Source organism: Bos grunniens, chromosome 21 (genome assembly GCF_055505025.1).
Source record: "Bos grunniens cultivar Pamir isolate PY7600 chromosome 21, Bosgru_T2T1.0, whole genome shotgun sequence".
In the NCBI taxonomy this organism is placed as follows: Eukaryota; Metazoa; Chordata; class Mammalia; order Artiodactyla; family Bovidae; genus Bos; species Bos grunniens.
Window position 1 is genome coordinate 28931140 of NC_141185.1, and position 24647 is coordinate 28955786.

Sequence of the window (24647 nt, forward strand, 5' to 3'; positions counted from 1 at the left end):
CACATGAAAAGATGCTCAACATCACTCATTATCAGAGAAATGTAAATCAAAACCACAATGAGGTACCATCTCACACCAGTCAGAATGACTGCTATCAAAAAGTCTACAAACAATAAAGGCTGGAGAGGGTGTGGAGAAAAGGGAACCCTCTTACACTGTTGATGGGAATGCAAACTAGTACAGCCACTATGGAGAACAGTGTGGAGATTCCTTAAAAAACTGGAAATAGAACTGCCATATGACCCAGTAATCCCACTGCTGGGCATATACACTGTGGAAACCGGAATTGAAAGAGATACATGTACCCCAAGGTTCATCAAAGCACTGTTTACAATAGCTAGGACATGGAAGCAACTTAGATGTCCATCAGCAGACGAATGGATAAGAAAGCTGTGGTACATATACACAATGGAATATTACTCAGCTATTTAAAAGAATGCATTTGAATCAGTTCTAATCAGGTGGATGAAACTGGAGCCTATTATACACAGTGAAGTAAAAATGAAAAACATCAATACAGTATATTAATGCATATATATATGGAATTTAGAAAGATGGTAATGACGACCCTATATGCAAGACTTCAAAAGAGACACAGATACAAAGAACAGACTTTTGGACTCTGAGGGAGAAGGCGAGGGTGGGATGATTTGAGAGAATAGCATTGAAACACGTATATTATCATATGTAAAACATATGACCAGTCCAACTTCCATGCTTGAAACAGGGCACTCAAAGCCAGTGCACTGGGACAACCCAGAGGAATGGGATGAGGAGGGAGATGGGAGGGATGTTCAGGATGGGGGACACATGTACACCCACGGCTGATTCACGTCAGTGTATAGCAAAAATCACCACAATATTGTAAAGTAATTAGCTTCCAATTAAAATAAATTAATTTAAAAAATAAAAAATAAATAAATGTAGTGAGTATTAGGAGTTCAGCATGGGATACTATTACTAAGATAGGGTCTCTAAATAATAAGCTTCTTGGAGGAGGAAATATTTGAGTTTTGAAGGAAGACGGGAAGGTAAGCCAGTTGGGTACAGCATGTATTAAATTCTTGGAAATGAAACAGTGTAATACATTTTCAGAACTCAAAATGGTGCAGTTTAGCTGGAGAGAAGAATGGGGTACCATGATGATGTGATGGTAGATTAGGCAATAAGATGGACTTTTATATGCTATGCTAAAATTTGGGCTTTATTCTAAATTTGGTCATCATTAATGCAGTGTAACCAGGGAATGACAGGATCAGACCTACCTTTTGAAGATCACTCAGACATCAGTGGTAGCGGAAAGCGGGTAAAGAGTAGAGGTGGAAAGGTTTAAATTAAGGCAATGTATGAAGATAATGGGAGAGATATAAGATAATACTGAGAAAGGGATTGGAAGGTACTAGAATGAAGGACTGCCAGGCCTCAGGTTTGAATGCAGTGCCACTTAACAGGATGGGTAATAGAAGTAAGTTTGTTGTTTTGAAGGTGGGTGAGGAGGAAAAATATAAACCCAGTCTTTATTTGAGCTTGATGTAAATCAGGAAATGTTAGTGGGTATATTCCTCGTTTTTTGATGCCAATGTAAGAGAGGTCAGCCACATCTTCTCACAAATTCCTTTTGGTGTATAATAGGTCTTGAGGCAGTATAATGTTTGTAAACTTTTTACCTGCTATGAGGCCCCTTGAAAAAGAACAAGATTGAATAAGCAGGTTGTATGTTAGTTGCTATAAAATGGAGAGATAGTTCTTAATACTGTGATCTCAGACCTTATTTCATATATAAATAAAATATGGCAGCAAGGGTAAGAAGTCCAATCTGCTTTCCATTAAACAATAATAGCAGTAAAGCAGACATGACAAAACAAGATGTATCACTTTATCTCTCTGAATTACACTCTAAATGGTCGTGAAAATTTTATTGACGGTAGAGAAGAAAAAAAATTAATGCAGTGAATTTTATACGCGATTTCCTGGCACAGCTGTAATTAATGAATCTTTTCTCTTAGATTGTTAAATATTTTTGTCCTATTTTTTAGCCAAATGATTATTAGCTACATTAACTTTTAGAAGCTTACTAGTTCATTAAGGATATTTCCTGGCAACCTAAGCACATAAAAACACATATTATGGTACTTAAAAAGATTAACCTTGTCTTTTATGTGTATATTATATTCACTCAAACAACCAAGAAAAACATTTTTAGCCACTCATCTAGGATTTTGTCTTCACAATGCTCTTATTTTCGATTTCCATCCAAAGATTCTGCTATGAACTGTTTATAATAGCCTGGACATGGAAGCAACCTAGATGTCCATCAGCAGAGGAATGGATAAGAAAGCCCTGGTACATATACACAATAGAATATTACTCAGCCACTAAAAAGAATACATTTGAATCAATTCTAATGAGGTGGATGAAACTGGAGCCTATTATACAGAGTGAAGTAAGCCAGAAAGAAAAACACCAATACAGTATACTAACGCATATATATTAAATTTAGAAAGATGGCAACGACAACCCTATATGCAAGACAGCAAAAGAGACACAGATGTATAGAACAGTCTTTTGGACTCTGTGGGAGAAGGCGAGGGTGGGATGATTTGAGAGAATAGCATTGAAACATGTATATTATCATATGTGAAACAGATCACCAGTCCAGGTTCAATGCATGAGACAGGGTGCTTGGGGCTGGTGAACTGGGATGACCCAGAGGGATGGGATGGGGAGGGTGGTGGGAAGGGGGCTCAGGATGGGGAACATATGTACACCCATGGCTGATTCATGTCAATGTATGGCAAAACCACTACAATATTGTAAAGTAATTAGCCTCCAATTAAAATAAATAAATAAATAAAAAGATTCTGCTATGTATGACAGTATTTGTGAGCCCATTCACTTCTAAAATGTCTGTTAATCAGCCTCCTTTAAGTTTTCTTTCTCCCTCTACCCATTATCAAGATCTAAAGTTTTTCACCTTCCCTTCTCCCAAGAGAAAAATGAAAACAATCGCTCCTGCTCCTCTCTCAAACGCCCCAAACGCAACCCACCCCAGAATTGGAAACCAGGGAGGCAAAGTGGTACATGTTGCAACTTGCGACTGGGAGCACAGACTTTGGAACCAGAGCCCGGAGACAGGGAATCAATCTTCACTTCCTGGAGGATCTGGGCTATTTGTCAAAAGAGAACGTTCCCAAAGCCCCAGGAACTGACTGGTGCTAGGAAACCAGAGAAAGAGCGGGTGACAAGCAGAGAAAGAGGCCCGATCCTCTGGGACTGCCAGAAACACGCAAGGAATGCAAAAGAAACGTCAAGAATCCGGGACCGGCTGCGGCCGGCTAGAAGGACCACTCAGGTTAAAACCCAACTCCGAAGGCAGGAGCGCCGCTGAGACTCGAGTGGGAAACGGCGCTGAGGGGGTTGACTGAACGAGGGAAACCCACTCCTGGGAAGGCAGAAACCGACTCCCTCCCAAATGTCGGAGTCGGTGACCCACAATCCGGTCCCGGCCACCAGACACCTCCGGCGAGCCTGGGGGCTGGCCTAGGGGCGGGGCCAAGCTCTTTCTCCGCCTCTAACGGCAGGCCGACTGCGTCCTCAGTACGCCTGCGTAGGGTGAGGCCGGACTCTATTTGGCTAGTAGGCGAGCGGCGGCATCGGCGTTCTCTACCCAGCATGCTGCGCGGGAGCGGCGGCCCTACGTCTATCCCCTTCCCAACCCTGCCCCCGCTTCCCACTCCCGTCGCGGCCCCCCCTTCCCCTAAAGTGAGTGAGTGAGACGGGCAGATGGAGGAGGGACTGTAATGGCGGCGGCCGGCAGCTCCCTGCTCTGACCCACGGCAGGCATACAGCAACGACCCCCTCCCTGCCCCTCTCTCTGCCGGCCTCCGCCCCGCCGCTAGCGCGGGGCCACCCTCTCCGGCCCTTCCCCCAGCCGTCGGCGTCTCGCCCTGCACCCCGGCCGGGGCCCCACACACAATGGACGAGCTCGCCGGAGGCGGTGGTGGCGGCCCGGCGATGGCGTCCCCTCCACGGCAGCAGCAAGGACCCGGGGGGAACATGAGCCTTTCGCCAGGGGGGAATGGAGCGGCGGGCGGCGGGGGTCCTCCGGCCACCGAGGGAGCGGGTCCCGCGGCAGGCCCCGAGCTGTCCCGGCCGCAGCAATACACTATCCCAGGGATCCTGCACTACATCCAGCACGAGTGGGCTCGGTTCGAGATGGAGCGGGCGCACTGGGAGGTGGAGCGGGCCGAACTACAGGTACCTCGCTGGGGTCGGTATGCGGGACGGCTGCGGCGGCTGGGTTCCCGGCCGGGGGTGGGGGGGTGGGGCCGGGACTCCCCTCATTCGGAACTCGAGGCCTTGGGAGACCGAGAGGAACCTACCTGTGCGGCTCGGGGGGCGATAGTCGTGGAGACGGCTCTTCCTAGAACCCCCCTCCCCCTTTCCCGCAGAAGCTTGTTACCCAGACCTCACTGGCTGCGCGGTGCGGGCTTCCTTGGGGCAGCCATTTTGGCTTTTAGTATGGCGTCTGCGGGGGCTCCTCCGGAGGCGTTCTGCGCGGGCCTTCGGGGTTTGGGGCCGAGTTCCTCTCTGTGGGAGAATCCGGCGTGGGGCTGTCGGGCACTGCGCTGGCTCCTGTTTATGCCTCTTAAGATGGAGAACCCGAGGAGAGGGACTGGGTTGGGGATTTTACCACCTTTTCCCGAATCACCCCCCTGTTTCCGATTTGGCGTGACTGCCCCCCTCCCCCGGAGTTGGGAGCCCTTACTCTTTGACAGCCACGCTTCTTTCCAGGGCTGCTGCCGCTCACAATGGCTTGCGGCTGACCGATGAAGTTTTCATTTCCTACCGCCAACTTTTAAGTACCTTTTTACCTGGGATGCTGCCTTATTCACTTCGATTCTCTTTGAGTTCGTCCTTAGTGACTGACTCATCAACGCTGCTCTGTACTTTTAGAGTACTCTTCGGCAGGCCTTCCCCTCCTCAATTCCCGTCTTTACACACGAAAAGCCAAACCAGACTATCTGTGCCGTCTTCAGGAAACGATTGAGAAAAGATTTAATGTTAGTTTGGAGTAAAACGTTTTTGTTTCATATTACCAGCTCGCACAGGGGAAGCAGAGTTAAATATCCTTAGGAACCTTCATAATTGAGCCGGACCCGGTCTTAAGGTGAAACTTTTGAGATACTGGTTCACCTAACTTTTGGAAGATGTTGGTAGTTTAAGGGCTTATGTCTTGGATTTCAGAAGAGCTACATTTAAAAGGATTGTTCACCTCTTTCGCATGTTTGTGTTTATTTTAAAATCACTTTCCAAAGCAAATTTAGGCTTAGAAGGAAAAAAGCATGCATGTAAATAGTGCTGCACCTGTTCTTCAGACTGCTGTATATTTAGAGTGTATGTGGTGTTGTTCGCTGATATACATGTCATATATGTCTGGGGTGAATGATTAGGGAAATGTAGTGTTGAAAGAAGATTGAATTAGCTTAAAAGGGTTGTCCTCAAACAAATACATACATCTTCAGTTTGATATTGAACCAGTCGACTTTTTGTCTCTACAAAGTGGGGAAAGTCAAACTTTTAAAAAGTAAAAAAGCAGATATTTTGACACTTACCAAAAAAGTGAATTCACTTTATCAGGTTGGCAATTCAGTGTTTTAGTGCTTTGATATACTATTGGGCTTTTAAAAAATATTAACATGTCAAGTGTTGTTCCTTTTGTGTGTGCTCTGCTTTAAAATATCTGGGACATACAAAGTTCTCTTGATGAACAACTTTGTATTACACCATGTGCAAACTTAATATTCAGTGTGAGGCATTTATTTTTGAAAACTGCATTTACAAATGCATTGAAGCCTAGGCTCACTAAATAATACTTCACCAGTCCCTAATACAGTGTTTATAACCTTTGTACTGTTGTGGAAAAGGTTTAATTTAAACACTTTCTAAGTTAGTAAATGTATTAGTCATTGGTAAGCTTCACAAAATGTCTTACTTGTGTCTGAATTAGTAAAATCTATGCCACTTGAGATCTATATTGTTTACCTTAGGTTTTGGTTTGCCTTCTAATTCTCCTCTCGACAGAAGTCTTTTAAGGAAAATTTGTTTTGCTTGCTTGCTTTCAGCCTATCTACTGTTGTTGGCACATTAGTTCGGATATAGCCATTTTAAACTTTTTGTTTACTTACTTCGAAGAAGTTCTTCGGTGTTTATCTAGACTCTTTGTTTTTTTTTTCCCCTTTAGAAATTTTTATTATTTCACACTGATTCTTTTGGAACAAAATGTTCATGATTGTGTGTTTTTGTTCTATATATTTCTCTATGTTTTATTGGGCTACATAGTTAATTTAGAATATTGAATTTGTTTTACATGTCTAAAGTCTTTAGTAAGAATGCTTGTGAGATGTCCATTTTAAAATGTATGAAAAATGTATTGGGAGAGTTTACGTGAAGCATGAATACATTTAAACTGTAAACTTAGACTTAATTTAAGAAAGATAACATAGAAGTAAAATAACTTGCATATCATTTGGTATACAGCCTTGAGTATACTGTTCATCTATACATTACTTAAAGTGTTTAGTACTAAAACTATTCAATAATGACTACAAAGAGGCTAAGGTATACCTCCTTTTGATGTAAATTTTCAATGTGGATTTTATTTTTCCTGGCTTTGGAAAGGTTTTTAAACTAAAACTTTGCAGTATGGTTCTCTTTTCTGTAAAAGAAATTTTGGATAAAGTTCTTTCTTAGAAGATTGGAACTAAAGCAAAGAATGTCTTAAAACTCTTATTTTTGTGACGGTTCCTTACCTGGGACTCAGGTAAAAACTTTGTTACGTTAATAAGGCTCCAGGACAGTGATTTTTCTTTTCTTTTTTTTTTAAATTTTATTTTATTTAACTTTACAATATTGTATTTGTTTTGCCGTATATCAAAATGAATCTGCCACAGGTATACATGTGTTCCCCATCCTGAACCCTCCTCCCTCCTCCCTTCCCATACCATCTCTCTGGGTCGTCCCAGTGCACCAGCCCCAAGCATCCAGTATCCTGCATCGAACCTAGACTGGCAACTCGTTTCATATATGATATTATACATATTTCAATGCCATTCTCCCAAATCATCCCACCCTCTCCCTCTCCCAGAGTCCAAAAGACTGTTCTGTACATCAGTGTCTGTTTTGCTGTCTTGTATACAGGGTTATTGTTACCATCTTTCTAAATTCCATATATATGCCTTAGTATACTGTATTGGTGTTTTTTTTTCTGGCTTACTTCACTCTATATAACAGGCTCCAGTTATTTCTAAGTCAGAGTGCTACTGACAATCACTGGTAATCCCCCCTGCCCCAACCCCCCTAATATGCAGGGCTCTGTTTCATCTTCCAGAGATTTGGATTGAATTGGCCTAGGACTTGAAAAAAATGGACTGTTTTTAGGATTCAGCCAGTTCATATTATATAGAATGGAATTGCCCTTTCATCAGTATTTTAAACTGATGAGGTCGATATCATTCCTGTTTTACAGATTAGGAGACACACTTCAACAATGTAAGTAACTGTTTGCTAGCTGTAAGTATTGTAGGTCAGATTTGAATCTGGGTTCATCTGAATCCAAAGACTTTGGTCTTCTCACCACTCTTGAAACCGCTCTTATTGTCTTGGTATTTTTTGTAGAAATAGAATCTGACTTACAATTTACTATAGAGACGTGGGTTCAATCCCTGGGTGGGGAAGATCATCTGGAGAAGGAAATAGCAACTTACTCCAGTATTCTTGCCTGGGAAATCCCATGGACAGAGGAGCCTAGTGGGAAACTGTCCGCGGGGTTACAAAGAGTCACACGTGACTTAGCAACTAAACAACAACATACAGCACCACTGCAGTATGTTTCAAGAGTTTTATTAAGCCCCCATGACATGGGTAGGTCTAGTTATGACACAAGTGATAGGTAGAAAATATAGTCCTGGTATTTGTCTTCTAAAATTACTAATTCTCTAGCAAATGTAAACTTTTAGCGTTTGTGTTTGCATACTCTGGCATACAGATTTGTGATAACTAGACAGATATTGCCACTTAAAGATCTTAATAGGAGATATTTCTCTCAGACATAACTTGATTTCTTCCTTTTGAATTGGGGGCAGTAGGTGTTTCTCTTCTAATCTATTATTGTCAGAGTTTCCTTTGGATAGTCTATCCAAATCAAGTCTAGTCAAATCCTGTTCCTTTTTTATTACAAAATTTTTGTCAATCTATGAAATTACAAAAAAATAATATAGAGATTTTTCATTAAAGTACTCTTTTTATTGAGAGTTTCAGCCTTCATAAAGTCTTGCTGTTATGCACTTTTTCTATTTCAAATAATGGTGACAGTAAAAAAAAAAATTATTTGGTAGAATTAAAAGTCCATAATCTTATGTCATATTCTCCCTGTTTTTTAAGTCTTGGAAACAAAAAGTTTGGGGACCATTAATATATAATTCTTTTTCTCTATTTACTTTTTAATCCTGTATAATCTTTTTGCTCTATTGTCTCATTACTCCCGACTGAGCTTAATAGGACACTTTTTTCTGTCGGTGATTGACCTTCAAATTGCCAAATCTTGCTGCCTTCTCACAGATCATAAGTACTTAGCCAGCACTTTCTGCTGTTGACGGTTCTTCCTCAAAATCCTTTTCTTTGGCCACTACTCTGTAATCCCTTATTTTCCTTTTGATCTACTTATCATCTTCATATGTTTCTTCTACTTTGGTTTCAGTTATTGTTACCTGGGTTTCTGGTTCTTTTTACAGAAATACACAGTGGATTTTTTTTGTTTGTTTGCTTGCTTGCTTGCTTTTGCTAAGTGTTATTCCAGTGCTTTAGTATTTAGTCCTTAAATCCTAAAACCCAATGAGTTGGGCACAGTTGGTTTCTCTTGTTGTTATTTTGTTTAGTTTGATGCTAGGCTATTGGGCCCAGAGGTTAAGTAATCTAAGAGTAGCAGAGCTGGAATTTAAACCTAGGCAGGCTGCCTCTGGAAGCCATGTTGTTAGTTACTACTGTATCTTTGACTTTCAGATATCTCAAAAATATTTCTTAACTTTCTCTGTAAATTTTCTGCTTCAGATTCAATACATCCATTATTTATTTCATCTCAAATGCCTGCCTCTTCCCCCCCACCAAGGCGCACTTAACTTGATCATTCTCCTTTATTCCCTGTTTTTGTTAGTTTATTATCATCCTTCCCATTGGTAGATGCTAAAGAGATCAGTAGGTTCTTCTAAAAATGTTGAGTCTTTGGGTTTATTGATTCTAGTATGACTATTCAGTGAATATATTTGAGTGTTACTTTGTGCTATATACTGGATATATAATGATGTATGAAGCAAGGAACTTGCTGCTGTTGGAGATTGTACTCTAGATATAATAAAATGTGATAAATCAGAAATTAACAGGATGTTGAGAAAATAAATATAATGGGAAACCGTTGTAGATAGTGAGCTTTCACTAAGCAATTATTGAGCAGTTTTTATATGCCAGCCAAGAATTATTTTAAGTTAATGCATAGGTGGTTTGTTTTCACTCACTAAGTTGTGTCCGACTCTGCAACCCCATGAACTGCAGCACGCCAGGCTTCCGTGTCCTTCACTATCTCCCAAGGTTTGCTCAAACTCATGTCCGTTGAGTCAGTGATGCCATCCAGCCATTTCATCCTCTGTTACCTGCTTCTCCTCTTGCCCTCAATCTTTCCCAGTATTAGGGTTTTTCCAGTGAGTCAGCTGTTTGTATTAGGTGGCTGAAGTATCGGAGCTTCAGCATTAGTCCTTACAGTGAATATTTCAGGGTTGATTTCCTTGCCGTCCTAGGGACTCCCAAGTTTTCTCCGGTACCACAGTTGGAAAGCATTAATTCTTCAGTGTTCAGCCTTCTTTATGGTCCAACTCTCACATCCATACATGACTACTGGAAAAACCAAAGCTTTCACTATATGGACCTTTGTTGGCAGAGTGATATCTCTGCTTTTTAATACACAGTCTAGGTTTGTCATAGGTTTTCTTCCAAGGAGCAAGTCTTTTAATTTTGTGGCTGCAGTCACTGTCCATGTTGATTTTGGAGCCCAGTAATATGAAATTTGTCACTGTTTCCAATTTTTCCCCATCTATTTGCCATGAAATGATATGACCAGATACCATGATCTTCATTTTTTGAATGTTGAGTTTTAAGCCAAAATTTTCACTCTCCTCTTTCACTTTCATTAAGAGACTCTTTAGTTCTTCACTTTCTGCCATTAAAGTGATATCATCTGTATATCTGAGATTGTTGATATTTTTCCCAACAATCTTGATTCCAGCTTGTGAGTCATCCAGCCCAGCATTTCGTATGATGTACCCATAACTCATTTAATTTTTGTGAAGCCTCTATGGGGATATGGATACTTTTAGATCTCAAGTATGAGTACCTAACCATAGGTATTTCAGAGGAAAACAGCAGCATTAGAAGAAGTTCTGAAGCAGGAAAGATCTTCACTGGACGTGTGAATTTTACTATATTGATTCAAGGGACTATTTAATATAGATAGTCTCAGTAGCCTAATACATGTATTTTAATTTAGTGATTGTTAATTTTTTGGAAATAGTCTCCTTTGCATATAGACTGAAAGCTTTGGAGCTTTTTTCTAGTTAAAAAACAAATTTTTTTGGCTTTTAACATCTTTGAAGCCTAGCTACTGACCTGAGGAAATAACCCTGATTTAATCCGTGCTTATAATTCCTTTACTACCATTGTTTTAGTTCAGAGTGTTTCTCCTGCGTGATTTCTTTGGAGAAATCTAGCACTTTTCCTCCATATATGCTCCTCTCTTAAAGAGTTTGTCTTTATATTGTAAGTATGATTGGATTATATATACTCTTACTTTAATTTTTAAAGATGATGGAGAGTTTTAAACAAATTCAAAAATAACAGTTATCAGGACTTCCCTAGTGGTGCAGTGGATAAGACTCTGCCTGCCAATGCAGCGAACGTGGGTTCGATCCCTGGTCTGGGAAGATTCAGCCGTGCTGCAGAGCAATTGAGCCTGTGCACCACAACTACTGAAGCCCTCGCTCCTGGAGACCGTGCTCTGGAACAAGAGAAACCACCGCAGTGAGAAGCCCAGACGCTGGCAACGAAGAGGTGCCCCCGTTCACCACTAGAGAAAGCCAAAGCAAATCAGTGAAGACCCAGCATAGTGAAAAATAAATACCAAAAAACATATATATAGTTATCTGTGACCACCCATAAACTTGTCACTCATCACTCAGTAACAACTCGTGACTAGTTTTATTTTACTTATACTTCTGTCCACTACCCTATCCCAAATTATTTGGAAGCAAATCCCAGAAACATGCAATTTCATCTGTGCATATTTCAGTATATATCTAAAAGATAAGGACTTTAAAAGAGAATTGTAGTTGCTTCACCAAATTATTAAGAAAAATAAGTAATTTCTTAATATTATCAAATACCTGCTGTTTGAATACTAGTTTTCACATGTCTTTGAACAGTTTGTTTGAATCAGGATCCAAATAACACATTGTGATTGGAACCACCCCCTTCATCTTTCTTCCTTTTCCTTGCTACTTTCTGTTGAAGAAATCAGTCTTTGGTCCTGTAAAGATTCCCAGAATCTGTGTTTTGCTGCATGCTTCCCTAATACAGTTTAACACATTCCATTGTCGTGTTTGTTTTCCCCTGTAATTCAGTTAGTTGGATATAGGGGCTTGATCCAAACTGGCTTATTTTCTTCTTCTTTGGTGGGGTGTTGGAGGATGAGGATACGTCACAGCTGGTGATGAGGTCTTCTGTCAGTAAAGCACAAAACATCTTTCCTGATGTTAGCTCTTGATGTTAAGTAACTTGGTAACATTCATCCATTAGGGCCACCCTAAGTTCTTAAAAAACGAATTTGCGATATAATTCACACTTGTCCCACAGTATCTATGAAGTGAGTGGTTCCAGGACTCCCACACCCACCTTGCCCCTCTATCTCTGGATTCTGAAGTCCTTTATAAAAAATAGTGTATTTGCATATTCTTCCTGTAACTTTAAATTACTTCTAAATTACTTAGAATACCTAATACAATGTAAGTAGTTGTAAATACAATGTAAATAGTTGCCTGAAGTTGCAAATTTAAATTTTGATTTTTGGAACTTTCTGAAGTTTTTTTTTTCTGACTATATTCCATGCACAGTTGGTTGAATCGACTGGATACAGAACCTGTGGATACAGAAGATTGACTACATTTCTGAGGTTTTTAGTATATGACTATGTTGTGTCCTCATCATCACTCTGTAACCTCAAAACATTTTTATCACATGCAAATGAACGCAGTTCAGCAGTTAGTCCCTATTAGCAATTAGTCCCAATTTTCCCTTTCCGTTGGCAATCACTAATTTCTGTCTCTATAAGAATGGTTTTTATATCTCAAGGATTTGCCTATTCTGGACACTGTATATAAAAGGAATCACAGTATATAGCTTGTGAATAGATTCTTTCACTTAAGGAAATGTTTTCAAGGTTCAACCACGTGTAGCAGATAACAGTACAGTATTTCTTATTATGGCTGAATAATATTCTATTGCATGGATATACTACATTATGTCTGTCAGTTGGTGGATATTTGAGTGTTTCTGTTACACTTTTTACTAATATATATGCACAAGTTTTTGTGTGAATGTATGTTTTCAGTCCTCCTATTATATACCTAGGAATGGAATTGCTAGGTCATGTTCAACTTTTTTGAGGAACCTGCCAAAATGTTTTCCAGTGTGACTGCCTCATTTACTTGCCCACCAGCAATGCACGAGGATTCCAGGGCCTCTCTTACTTTTTTTCAACTTTAAATATATTTTTCTTATTAAAAAAGCATTTTTTTAAAAAATGCCTTTTAATTGTTTTTTTTTTTTTTGCAAGTTGTGTTTTCTTTCTCTCTCATAGTTTTTAGATCAATTTTGTTTAGTTGTTTAGACTTTTGTTTGTTTGTTTGTTTAGACTTTACTTTTTAGGGCAATTTTGGCTTTATAGCAAAATTTAGCTGAAAGTACAGTTTCCATATAACACCTTGCCCATCAAAACCTCTAACATTAGAAGCTTTACTGGTGTGGTGCATTTGTTAAAATTGATGAACCCAGCATTATCAACTAAAGTCCGTAGATTACATTAGGGTTTACTTTGTGTCCTGTGTATTCTTTGGGATTTGACAAATATATAATCACATGCATCCATTTTTATGGTAAACAGTGATTTTTCACTGCCCTAGAAAAGGCAGAGGAATCAGAGATCAAATTGCCAATATCCGCTGGATCATGGAAAAAGCAAGAGAGTTCCAGAAAAACATCTATTTCTGCTTTATTGACTATGCCAAAGCCTTTGACTGTGTGGATCACAAGAAACTGTGGACAATTCTGAAAGAGATGAGAATACCAGACCACCTGACCTGCCTCTTGAGAAATCTGTATGCAGGTCAGGAAGCAACAGTTAGAACTGGACATGGAACAACAGACTGGTTCCAAATAGGAAAAGGAGTTCATCAAGGCTGTATATTGTCACCCTGCTTATTTAACTTCTATGCAGAGTACATCATGAGAAACGCTGGACTGGAAGAAGCACAAGCTGGAATCAAGATTGCCGGGAGAAATATCAATAACCTCAGATATGCAGATGACACCACCCTTATGGCAGAAAGTGAAGAGGAACTCAAAAGCCTCTTGATGAAAGTGAAAGTGGAGAGTGAAAAAGTTGGCTTAAAGCTCAACATTCAGAAAACGAAGATCATGGCATCCGGTCCCATCACTTCATGGGAAATAGATGGGGAAACAGTGTCAGACTTTATTTTTCTGGGCTCCAAAATCACTGCAGATGGTGATTGCAGCCATGAAATTAAAAGACGCTTACTCCTTGGAAGGAAAGTTATGTCCAACCTAGATAGTATATTGAAAAGCAGAGACATTACTTTGCCAACAAAGGTCCAGCTAGTCCAGGCTATGGTTTTTCCAGTGTTTATGTATAGATGTGAGAGTTGGACTGTGAGGAAGGCTGAGCGCCGAAGAATGGATGCTTTTGAACTGTGGTGTTGGAGAGTCCCTTGGACTGCAAGGAGATCCAACCAGTCCATTCTGAAGGAGATCAGCCTTGGGATTTCTTTGGAGGGAATGATGCTGAAGCTGAAACTCCAGTACTTTGGCCACCTCATGTGTAGAGTTGACTCATTGGAAAAGACTCTGATGCTGGGAAGGATTGGGGGCAGGAAGAGAAGGGGACAACAGAGGATGAGATGGCTGGATGGCAGCACTGACTCGATGAACGTGAGTCTGAGTGAACTCCGGGAGTTGGTGATGGACAAGGAGGCCTGGCGTGCTGCGATTCATGGGGTCGCAAAGAGTCGGACATGACTAAGCTGCTGAGCTGAGCTGAGCTAGAAAATCCCCTATAGTCCATCTATTCCTTCCTCCCTAACCCAAATGCATGACAAATACTGCTCTTTTTATTGTTGTTTTGTTGTTTGGTTTTGGTTGCACCAACCAAAATCACAGTTGTGACTTGCAACTCCCAGTTCCCCAAACAGGGATCGAACCTGGGCCCCCCTGCAGTAGAAGTGTGGAGTGTCAACCACTGAACTGCCAGGGAAATCACAACTAGTGCTCTTTTTAACTGTCTTCCATACTTCTGCTTTTTCCAAAAGATCACATAATCAGAATCATACAGTATGTAGTTTTTTCACATGGACTTCTTTGACTTGGTGGTGTGCATTTAAGGTTCCTCCTTAATTGTTTTTTTGTGGCCTGATCTTTATAGTCCTGAATTGATATTTCGTTGTACATTTGTACCACAGATTATCTCTCTCCTCACCTTATTGAAGGACATCTTCGTTGCTTCTAAGTTTTGGCAATTATGAGTAATTGCACATCAACATTTACTCGTAATTTAGGTATATAGCAAGGAGCTTGATTGCTCCAGTGTATGGTAAGAATATGTTTAGTTTTCTAAGAAACTGCCAAACAGTTTTCCAAAGTGGCTGTACCTGTTTTGTATATCAGCCATCACTGAGGGACAGCTTTTGTTGCTCCATATTTCGTCAGCATTTGATGTCAGTATTTTGAATTTTAGCTATTCTAATAGGTGTGTAGTGATACCTTGTTTTAATTTGAAATTCCCCTAATGACATATGGTGTTGAGCACCTAATTTGCCATCTGTGTGTCGTCTTTGGTGAGGTATCTGTTCAGAGCTTTTGCCTTTTTAAAAATTGAATTGTGTGTATCTCCTCCTCTTGACATTCATGGGATGGAATGGTGTTGGGCATTGTTTCCAGTCATTGATGAGTAATTGTTCAGTAAGTGGTAGTCATTACTTATAACACCTATTAATCTTAAAAGGTGCTTTAATGACATAATTTAAAGGAACAAGTAATTATAATATCACCTTCCCTTTACTTCCTTCCAGTGAAGCTACCAAACGCAATGATTAAATTTATTTTATCTGAAGATAAAATCAGATCAGATCAGTCGCTCAGTCGTGTCCGACTCTTTGCGACCCCATGAATCGCAGCACGCCAGGCCTCCCTGTCAATCACCAACTCCCAGAGTTCACTCAGACTCAGGTCCATCGAGTCAGTGATGCCATCCAGCCATCTCATCCTCTGTCGTCCCCTTCTCCTGCCCCCAACCCCTCCCAGCATCAGAGTCTTTTCCAATGAGTCGGCTCTACACATGAGGTGGTCAAAGTACTGGAGTTTCAGCTTCAGCATCATTCCTTCCAAAGAAATCCCAGGGCTGATCTCCTTCAGAATGGACTGGTTGGATCTTCTTGCAGTCCAGGGGACTCTCAAGAGTCTTCTCCAACACCACAGTTCAAAAGCAGCAATTCTTTGGCGCTCAGCCTTCTTCACAGTCCAACTCTCACATCCATACATGACCACTGGAAAAACCGTAGCCTGGACTAGATGGACCTTTGTTGGCAAAGTAATGTCTCTGCTTTTCAATATGCTATCTAGGTTGGTCATAACTTTTCTTCCAAGGAGTAAGCGTCTTTTAATTTCATGGCGGCAGTCACCATCTGTAGTGATTTTGGAGCCCAGAAAAATAAAGTCTGACACTGTTTCCACTGTTTCCCCATCTATTTCCCATGAGGTGGTGGGACCGGATGCCTTGATCTTCATTTTCTGAGTGTTGAGCTTTAAGCCAACTTTCTCACTCTCCACTTTCACTTTCATCAAGAGGCTTTTGAGTTCCTCTTCGCTTTCTGCCATGAGGGTGGTGTCATCTGCATATCTGAGGTTATTGATATTTCTCCCGGCAATCTTGATTCCAGCTTGTGTTTCTTCCAGCCCAGCGTTTCTCATGATGTACTCTGCATATAACTTAAATAGACAGGGTGACAATATACAGCCTTGACAAACTCCTTTTCCTATTTGGAACCAGTCTGTTGTTCCATGTCCAGTTCTAACTGTTGCTTCCTGACCTGCATACAGATTTCTCAAGAGGCAGGTCAGGTGGTCTGGTATTCTCATCTCTTTCAGAATTTTCCACAGTTTCTTGTGATCCACACAATCAAAGGCTTTGGCATAGTCAATAAAGCAGAAATAGATGTTTTTTTGGAATTCTCTTGCTTTTTCCATGATCCAGCGGATGTTGGCAATTTGATCTCTGGTTCCTCTGCTTTTCTAAAACCAGCTTGAACATCAGGAAGTTCACTGTTCACATACTGCTGAATAGTAGTCTGTAATTGTAAGTGAGTAAGATCTGTGGTGTTTCCAATACCTAGTTAATAATCATGATACAGATTCTCACAGTCGTTCACTGGTCTATGTGATTCAGTAGTCTGGAGGTGGAGTCTGTGTTTTTAAAACATATAGCTGGTGATTCTGATACTCAGCCAGATCTGAGAGCCTGAAAGATAAGTCACTTAAGGATTTTGGTAGAACCCAGTTCTCTAACCTTTTTCCCTGTTAGATTGTCATTGGTTCTACTGATACGTTAAGTGAGCAGTATATCACTGCTTCTCTGCACTCACAGTGGCTTGCACTGTGTATGTTTACATTATTGTGCTTTTCTTTTTTTTGTTTTCACTTCCTGCTTTCTAGTACATTGAAACTACTTGTTAACAAGAACTTACTGGATTTTGAGTACGCTGCAAATTTTTGTTGGATTGATTTGAAACACTATGGTTTCGATTACATAGATGAAAGCAGTATGTGTCCATAAAAAGAACTGTTTAAGAATAACACTTGTTAATGTTTTTTAAACTATTTGTTTATTTTTATTTGGCTGCTCCAAGTCGTAGTTGTGAGTTGTGGGCTGCAAACTCCTAGTTTCAGCACGTGGGGTCTAGTTCCCTGACAGAGATAGAACTTGGGCTGTCTGCATTGGGAGGATGGAGTCTTAGCCACAGGACCACCAGGAAGTCCCACATCTGTTAACATTTAAAGAGTGTCTTCTGTACATTGGGAATCATTCTAATTTTTATGCCCTCCCTAAGTCATAGGAACAAGTATTTCTGTTTTAGAAGGAAAAATGGGCAAGAGTTTAAATGACTTGTTCAACATAAAACAGTAAACAGGTAATGAATCCAGGTGCTGCTGAGTTGCTTTTGACCAGTATGTTTGCCATCTTAAGGTAATTCTGGGACTACCTCAGTAGTAAAGAATTGTAAACAAATGACTAAATGAATAGGCTCAGTGTCACAAGATTTAAAAGGCTGTATGTAACTGAGCAATTATAAATGTGTAGTGAAATTTTGGATCATCTTTAGATAGACTTTGTAAAGGTTTTTAAAAACGTTTCAGACTCTTTATTTTTTGAATAGTTAATACATGGTTCAGAATTAAATCTGTGCGTACCATAAGCCTGTCCACCCTTAGTTCTGCATTAGTAACCACTTTCATTAGTACTAGATGTATCCTTCCAGCGTATTTTTTCTCTTAAAAAATATTTTTATTTATTTACTTATTTTTGGCTGTGCTGGGTCTTTGTTGCTGTGAGGACTTTCTCTAGTTGTGGTGAGTGGGGGCTACTCTTCGATGTGGTATGCAGACTTCTTATTGCAGTGGCTTCTCTTGTTGCAGAGCACAGGTTCTAGATATATGGGCTTCAGTAGTTGCTGCTCCTGGTCTCAGTAGTTGTAGCTTGTGGGCTGAGGATGGAGGACTCAGTCGTGTTGAAAAGGCTTCGTTGCTCCACAGCATGTGGAATCTTCCCAGATCAGGAATTGAACTTGTGTCTCCTGCATTGGCAGGTGAATTCTTAACCACTAGCCCACCAGGGAAGTCCCGCCTCCAGTTTCTGTGTCAGATAGATGTGAACAAATAGGTATACTGATTTTCTTCTCTTTCTGATACAATAGTTCATAAACTATATACCTGTTTTTCACTTTGCATTTTCATTTAACGTTTCCTGGAATTTGAAGTCTGTTACTGGTGGGCTGCCATCTGTGGGGTTACACAGAGTCGGACATGACTGAAGTGACTTAGCAGCAGCAGCAGCAGTGGAGAATATTCTTGACTTTTGTTTTGTTTTGTTTTAATAGCAGCTGCATAGTAGTCTACTTTGTGTACATGCCATAGTTGAATTAATTACCCCACTATTGTTGAATGGTTGTGTTGAAGTTTCAGAAAACATTTGTATCTGGTTGTTGTTGTTTTAGTATTTATTTATTTATTTGGCTGTGCTGGGTCTTAGTTGCGTCGTGTGGGATCTAGTTCCCTAAGGATTGAGCCCTGTCCCCCAGGCCACCAGGGAAGTCCCTGCACTGTGTTCTTAAATGTGTGAGCAACCAGCCTTCTGCCTCAAAATAAACTATTATATTGCTTTTTTGTTTTGTAATAGTTAAACTAAATTTTGTATGATCTTTGTTGGCTTGCATTTAAGTCTGAATTTTAAGTTAGGGATCACAAATGTTTTAGCTTTGAAAGCCATTAAATAACCAGTTCTATTTAAGCTGTAAGTCTGTTACTGAAGTCCTGAGGAAATAAGGAGTGAGAAAGACAAAACAAAGAAAGATGAAATAGGAAAAAAGGGGTTGGGTGGATGAGAAGAGGAATAAACACAGTGATAGAGAAACAATGGATGGGTGTGTATAACATGCCACCAACAGTTGTCTCAGACGGTAAAACTAGTTCAGTTCAGTTGCTCAGTTGTGTCCGACTCTTTGCGACCCCATGAATCGCAGCACGCCAGGCCTCCCTGTCCATCACCAACTCCCGGAGTTCACTCAAACTCACGTCCATCGAGTCGGTGATGCCATCCAGCCATCTCATCCTCTGTCGTCCCCTTCTTCTCCTGCCCCCAATCCCTCCCAGCATCAGAGTCTTTTCCAATGAGTCAACTCTTCGCATGAGGTGGCTAAAGTACTGGAGTTTCAGCTTTAACATCATTCCTTCCAAAGAACACCCAGGACCAGTCTCCTTTAGAATGGAATGTTTGGATCTCCTTGCAGTCCAAGGGACTCTCAAGAGTCTTCTCCAACACCACAGTTCAAAAGCATCAATTCTTCGGCGCTCAGCTTTCTTCACAGTCCAACTCTCACATCCATACATGACCACAGGAAAAACCATAGCCTTGACTAGACGAACCTTTGTTGGCAAAGTAATGTCTCTGCTTTTGAATATGCTCTCTAGGTTGGTCATAACTTTCCTTCCAAGGAGTAAGCGTCTTTTAATTTCATGGCTGCAATCACCGTCTGCAGTGATTTTTGGAGCCCAAGAAAATAAAGTCTGACACTGTTTCCCCATCTATTTCCCATGAAGTGATGGGACCAGATGCCATGATCTTCGTTTTCTGAATGTTGAGCTTTAAGCCAACTTTTTCACTCTCCTCTTCCGCTTTCATCAAGAGGCTTTTTAGTTCCTCTTCACTTTCTTCCATGAGGTTGGTGTCATCTGCATATCTGAGGTTATTGATATTTCTCCCATGGCCTAAATTAACCTTTGTTGGTTTTTTTCCCCAGAGTTTTAAGAAGTAGACCAGACTTTCATAAGCTTATATTAAAAAAGAGAGGGTGGGGTGCATTTGAGATTCTAAAAAGTATATAATTACACATCTTTATACTTTGCATATATCAGCATACCCTGGTCATTTTGTTCTTAATATTTACTGTAACTTGTAATTCTAAAAATACCCCCTCCCTCTTTAAGACTGATTGTAAACTTTTTGAAAGGAGGGCTCTTATCTTTTTTTTTAGAAAAGTCAAGTATACCTAATGTGACAGTAAAGGGTCTGGCACATAATGGTGGTAGTGGTTGTGGTTTCGTTGCTAAGTTGTGTCTAACTCTTGCAACACCATGGACTATACCCCATCAGGCTCCTCTGTTCATGGAATTTCCCAGGCAAGAATACTCTATCCAAGGGGTTGCCATTTCCTTCTCCAGGGGATCTTCCAGACCCAGGGATTGAACCTGTGTCTTCTGCATTGCAGAGGGATTCTTTACCACTGAGCCACCAGGGAAGCCTCATAATAGGTGTTTGCTAAATATTTGTTAAATGAGTGAAGTTGCTGAGGACATTCCACTTAAGTTGTTAGATACGAGAAACTGAATTGTAATTTTTGTAGTACGTAATAGGGAAAAAAGCCCACCAGATAGAGATAACACCAGTAGTAAATGACTACTCTTCCCTTATCTTCTCATTTGATATTGGGATGAAACCAAACTTTGTTTTTTATTATAAGATATTCAAAATACTTTTTATTATAAGGTATTTAAAAAAAATTCTGTCTCCCCCTTGTGGGAGATAGAGTGTAAGAGAGATCACAACTTCAGTTAAAATGAATCTGTGCTTGGGATTAATGCATGGGAGTGGGGGTTACTATTTTCTCAAAAATAGTGATGATTTTTATGAACAATGTTTAATGACTAGACAGTGCTTATGAAAGCTAAAAAGCAGAGGTTCATGTTACATGTCAAATCAGCTATGTTAAAAAATATATTGAACAACGCAGTACAAATGTTTTAAAATAACCTTTGTGATCTTTGGGTCGTAGGATTATTTTTTAAAAAAAAGGCCCAACAAACATTATAAGGTAGGTATTTTCTTTTATTGAAACAAATATTTCAGAAATGAATGGTTTCTATATGCATATGTATAAAGAGAGGAGAGGAAGAGAGGGAGACACAGACACTGTTGAAGGATGCTTTATCATCAAACAGCAAGTTGAACTTGGTGCTTATAATGAGTTATCTTTTCCCCATTTTCTTTTTTGATTGATTTCTTTGAAAGCTTAACAAATACCATTATTTATTCATGAAGATCTTATTTTATGATGTTTTGAATTTTTGTTGTGTGGTTGGACTTAGTTGGTTTTGTTTATTTTGTACATTTTTTACATTAGTTTTTAATTTTTAGTTACTGTTAAAGTAATATATGAAAGTAAGGCTACAGAAATGTCAAATATAGTGACTTTTTTGATAATCTTAGTTTTCTACGAACAACACTGCTTTTGGGTGTATATCTTTTCAGAACTTTTTCTCTAAGTAGTCCCCTTTTATCAGCAAAAGGTATATTCCAAGACCCCCAGTGGATGCCTGACTCCATGGATAACGGATCTAACCCTGTATATGCTGTGAGGGTTTTTCACACTTCTCAAGTCTCCTTTTACCATATTTCAATATAGGTAATAAAGTTAGTTAAATCATTAGCTTTTATGTTATTATGACCATACAAATAATGAGTCTTGTATAAAAATTTATATATAACTTGTGGGTCAAAAATTGTACTATGAATCCTGTTTCTTTTCTGTAAAGTTTTTGTTTTTCTTGGAGTTACTTGCCGCCCACCACCCCCACCCCACTGTCAGCTTTTTTAAAATTTGCTTAGTTTCCTGTGTACCTATTGCTGTTTTTCTAAAAGCTTTTACTAATCTGTCAGGGTTTTCAGACTCTAGCACATCACATTGTCTGTAAGTTCTGCCTCTTTTTTGTGGAGGAGTTGGAGTGGGGAGAACTTACTTCAGAACTGTTATTCTCCTTGCTCTGATCTAGACTTTTGTGTATAGTTACTATTCTGAAACGTCTGCCCTCTTCTTAAAGGGGAATCCCCTACACCACCACCACCCTTCCCACCCCTCCCCCCTACCTTTTTATGTTGGCTCCCTTTCTGCCCCCTGTTTGGCTTATTTAGTCCTTTATTTGGCTGAAATATGTTATCTGGTTGTTTCTTGAGAAAAGTTGCACAGGAGGTAAATTTTAGGGACTTGTATCTTTTTTAAGGAAAAAAAATGTTTTCTTTTCATACTTGATTGGTAGTTTGACTGGAAATAAGTTTCCATCAACATTTCAAAGACATAAGAAATAAGTTTCGAAGACATAAGAAATAAGTTTCCATCAACATTTGGAAGACAAGAGAATGTCTTCGAAATTTCTCTTGTCTTTGAACTTTCAGTACAGCTTTTGAAAAGTCTGATGCTGTTCAGATTCTGGTTTTTCATTTGCTGGGTTGCTCCAGGCCTTGGCTGTGGCATGCAGAATCTTCGGTCTCCATTGTGGCATGAATGATCTTTTAGTGGGGGCGGTGTCCATTGGGGCATGAATGATCTTTTAGTTGGGCGCGTGGAATCTTCAGTTGCTGCCTGTGAACTCTTAGTTGCGTCCAGTGGGATCTAGTTTCCTGACCAGGGAGGGAGCCTGGGCCCTGTGCATTGGGAGTGTGGAGTCTAAGCCACTGGACACCAGAGAAGTCTCTGTTCAGATTCTTGATCCTTTTTTTTTCTTGTATGTGTTATTTGGATTTTTCTAGGTATCTTTTGTTTGTACTGGTGGTGATAAATTTTATGAAAATACATACCGTGTCAGGTATTGAGAAAATTCTTTTTGTCCATAGTCCAATATTTCTCATGGGCGTTTAGGTAGTACCATTTTTATCTTGGGCTGTATTGAGTTGTGAGGGGGTTGAGTACTGTGGCTCCCAGGAACTAAATGCCAAAATAACTCACTAGTTTTGAGGACAACTAGAAATGTCCCCAGATGTTTCCAAACACCCGCTTTAGGGGAGGTAGTACTAATCTTTTTGAGAAGGGTTATTGCAGTTCAGTCCTTAGGATGACTTTTTTTTGTTGTTCAATTGATGATGGACCTACTGATTTAAAGTTTTTCTTCTGTTTTCCTGAATTTCTCATTTTGGTCTTTTTTCTGAGATATTTTCTTCAACTAATATTTTTCAGTCCTATTATCTTGAAATTGGAAAGGCATTTTCTTATTTTTGGCTGTGCTGGGTCTTCATTGTTGCACAGACTTTCTCTAGTTGTGGTGTGAGAACTTTCATAACGATGACTTCTTGTTGCAAAGAGTGTGCAGGCACAGTAGTTGTGGCTTATGGGCTCTAGGGAGCAGTCTCAATGTTTGTGGCCTATGGGCCTCGTTGCCCTGTGACATCATGTGGAATTTTCTCAAGCCAGGGATTAAATGTGTCCCGTACATTGACAGGAGAATTCTTATCCGTGGGATCGCCAGGGAAGTCCTGGCCCTTTTCTTAAAGTTCATTTTCATTTCCATTTTTTCCCAGAACGGCCTTCCTAATACTGGTTTTTAAAAGTCATTGTAATTTTAATCTTTGGCCTTTCCATAAATTTGTTTTCTTAAATCTTTAACTGTTTGTAATTGGTCTCTCAGTTGTTCTTCTCTGAGTTATTCAAATAACTTCCTATATAGACTGCTGTCGGTCTCAAATGTCCGTCATTGTCATTTTTTCAAATTTCACGTGTATAGAAATAATTTACTGTACTTGTGTTGCATTTTGTTTAGAGCCTACCTGCAGGATAGTATTCTATCTCTGCTGAACTTTTTGGGCTCTAGTTTTCTTCAAGTCTTCTTGCTCCTTCCAGAATCTTACTTATTTCTTCTGTCTTCTGTTATGGTCATCCCTAGATTCTTTTTTTTCGCTGTGCTGAATCTTAGTTGAAGTGTGCAAGCTTCTCTTTAGTTGTGTTGCACACAGACTTAGTTGCTCTGTGATATGTGGGATCTTATTTCCCATAAAAGGGATTTAATCCACATCCCCTGCATTAGAAGGCAGATTCTTAATCCTGGACCACCAGAAAAGTCTCTCTCCCTAGATTCTTACCATTTTCCAGTTTGCCAGCCTTAAATAAACTTTAGGTACTTGACTGTTCTTTAGTTACTTCTGTAGCCATGCTGTATCTTTCTGGTTGTAGTGCCCTTATGTTCTTTGCTGCTGTTTTCATTGTTTCTGGTGTTTGTAAATACTAGTTTTTCTAAACTAGGTGTTTTTTTTTTTTTTTTTTAATCCCCTTCTCTAAGTTGGTATCTCAAACGTTTAGGGTCTGTTGTGTTATCTGATATAAACAAATATATGACACGTGGTATAAATTTGTTTTATTTACATCAGTCTCTAAAGAAATTTTTTTTTTCTTTTAAAATAACTATGTTATTTATGCTGCCCTTTAATATATGGGCTTCCCTTGTGGCCCAACTGGTAAAGAATCCACCTGCAATGCGGGAGACCTCGGTTCGATCCCTGGGTTGGGAGGATCCCCTGAAGAAGGAAAAGGCTACCCACTCCAATATTCTGGATTCTGGCCTGGAGAGTTCCATGGGCTGTATAGTCCATGGGGACACGAAGAGCTGGACACGACTGAGCAACTTTCACTTTAATACATATTCAAATAACTGACTCCCCCCCC

The 24647-nt window shown here is 39.9% G+C and overlaps 2 protein-coding genes across 12 annotated transcripts in view; one reads left to right on the forward strand and one right to left on the reverse strand.

The window, feature by feature from the left end:
• Window positions 1-5022, reverse strand: part of AP4S1 (adaptor related protein complex 4 subunit sigma 1) — a 61836-nt gene extending 56814 nt beyond the window's left edge. For 4 of the 7 annotated variants that reach the window (XM_086363784.1, XM_086363778.1, XM_086363779.1 and 1 more), the window contains exon 1: window positions 4383-4523. The gene's annotated coding sequence lies outside the window, so the exon portion shown is untranslated. Of the gene's footprint in view, window positions 1-4382; window positions 4524-4768 lie in introns of those variants that run through there. The other 3 variants (XM_086363783.1, XM_086363782.1, XM_086363781.1) reach the window with 3 other exon arrangements.
• STRN3 (striatin 3) overlaps window positions 3586-24647 on the forward strand; it is a 107376-nt gene continuing 86314 nt past the window's right edge. For 4 of the 5 annotated variants that reach the window (XM_086363751.1, XM_086363753.1, XM_086363752.1 and 1 more), the window contains exon 1: window positions 3782-4257. In XM_086363751.1, coding sequence (XP_086219877.1) covers window positions 3976-4257 — 282 coding nt within the window. In that variant the 5' untranslated portion in view covers window positions 3782-3975. The other variant, XM_086363754.1, reaches the window with a different exon arrangement.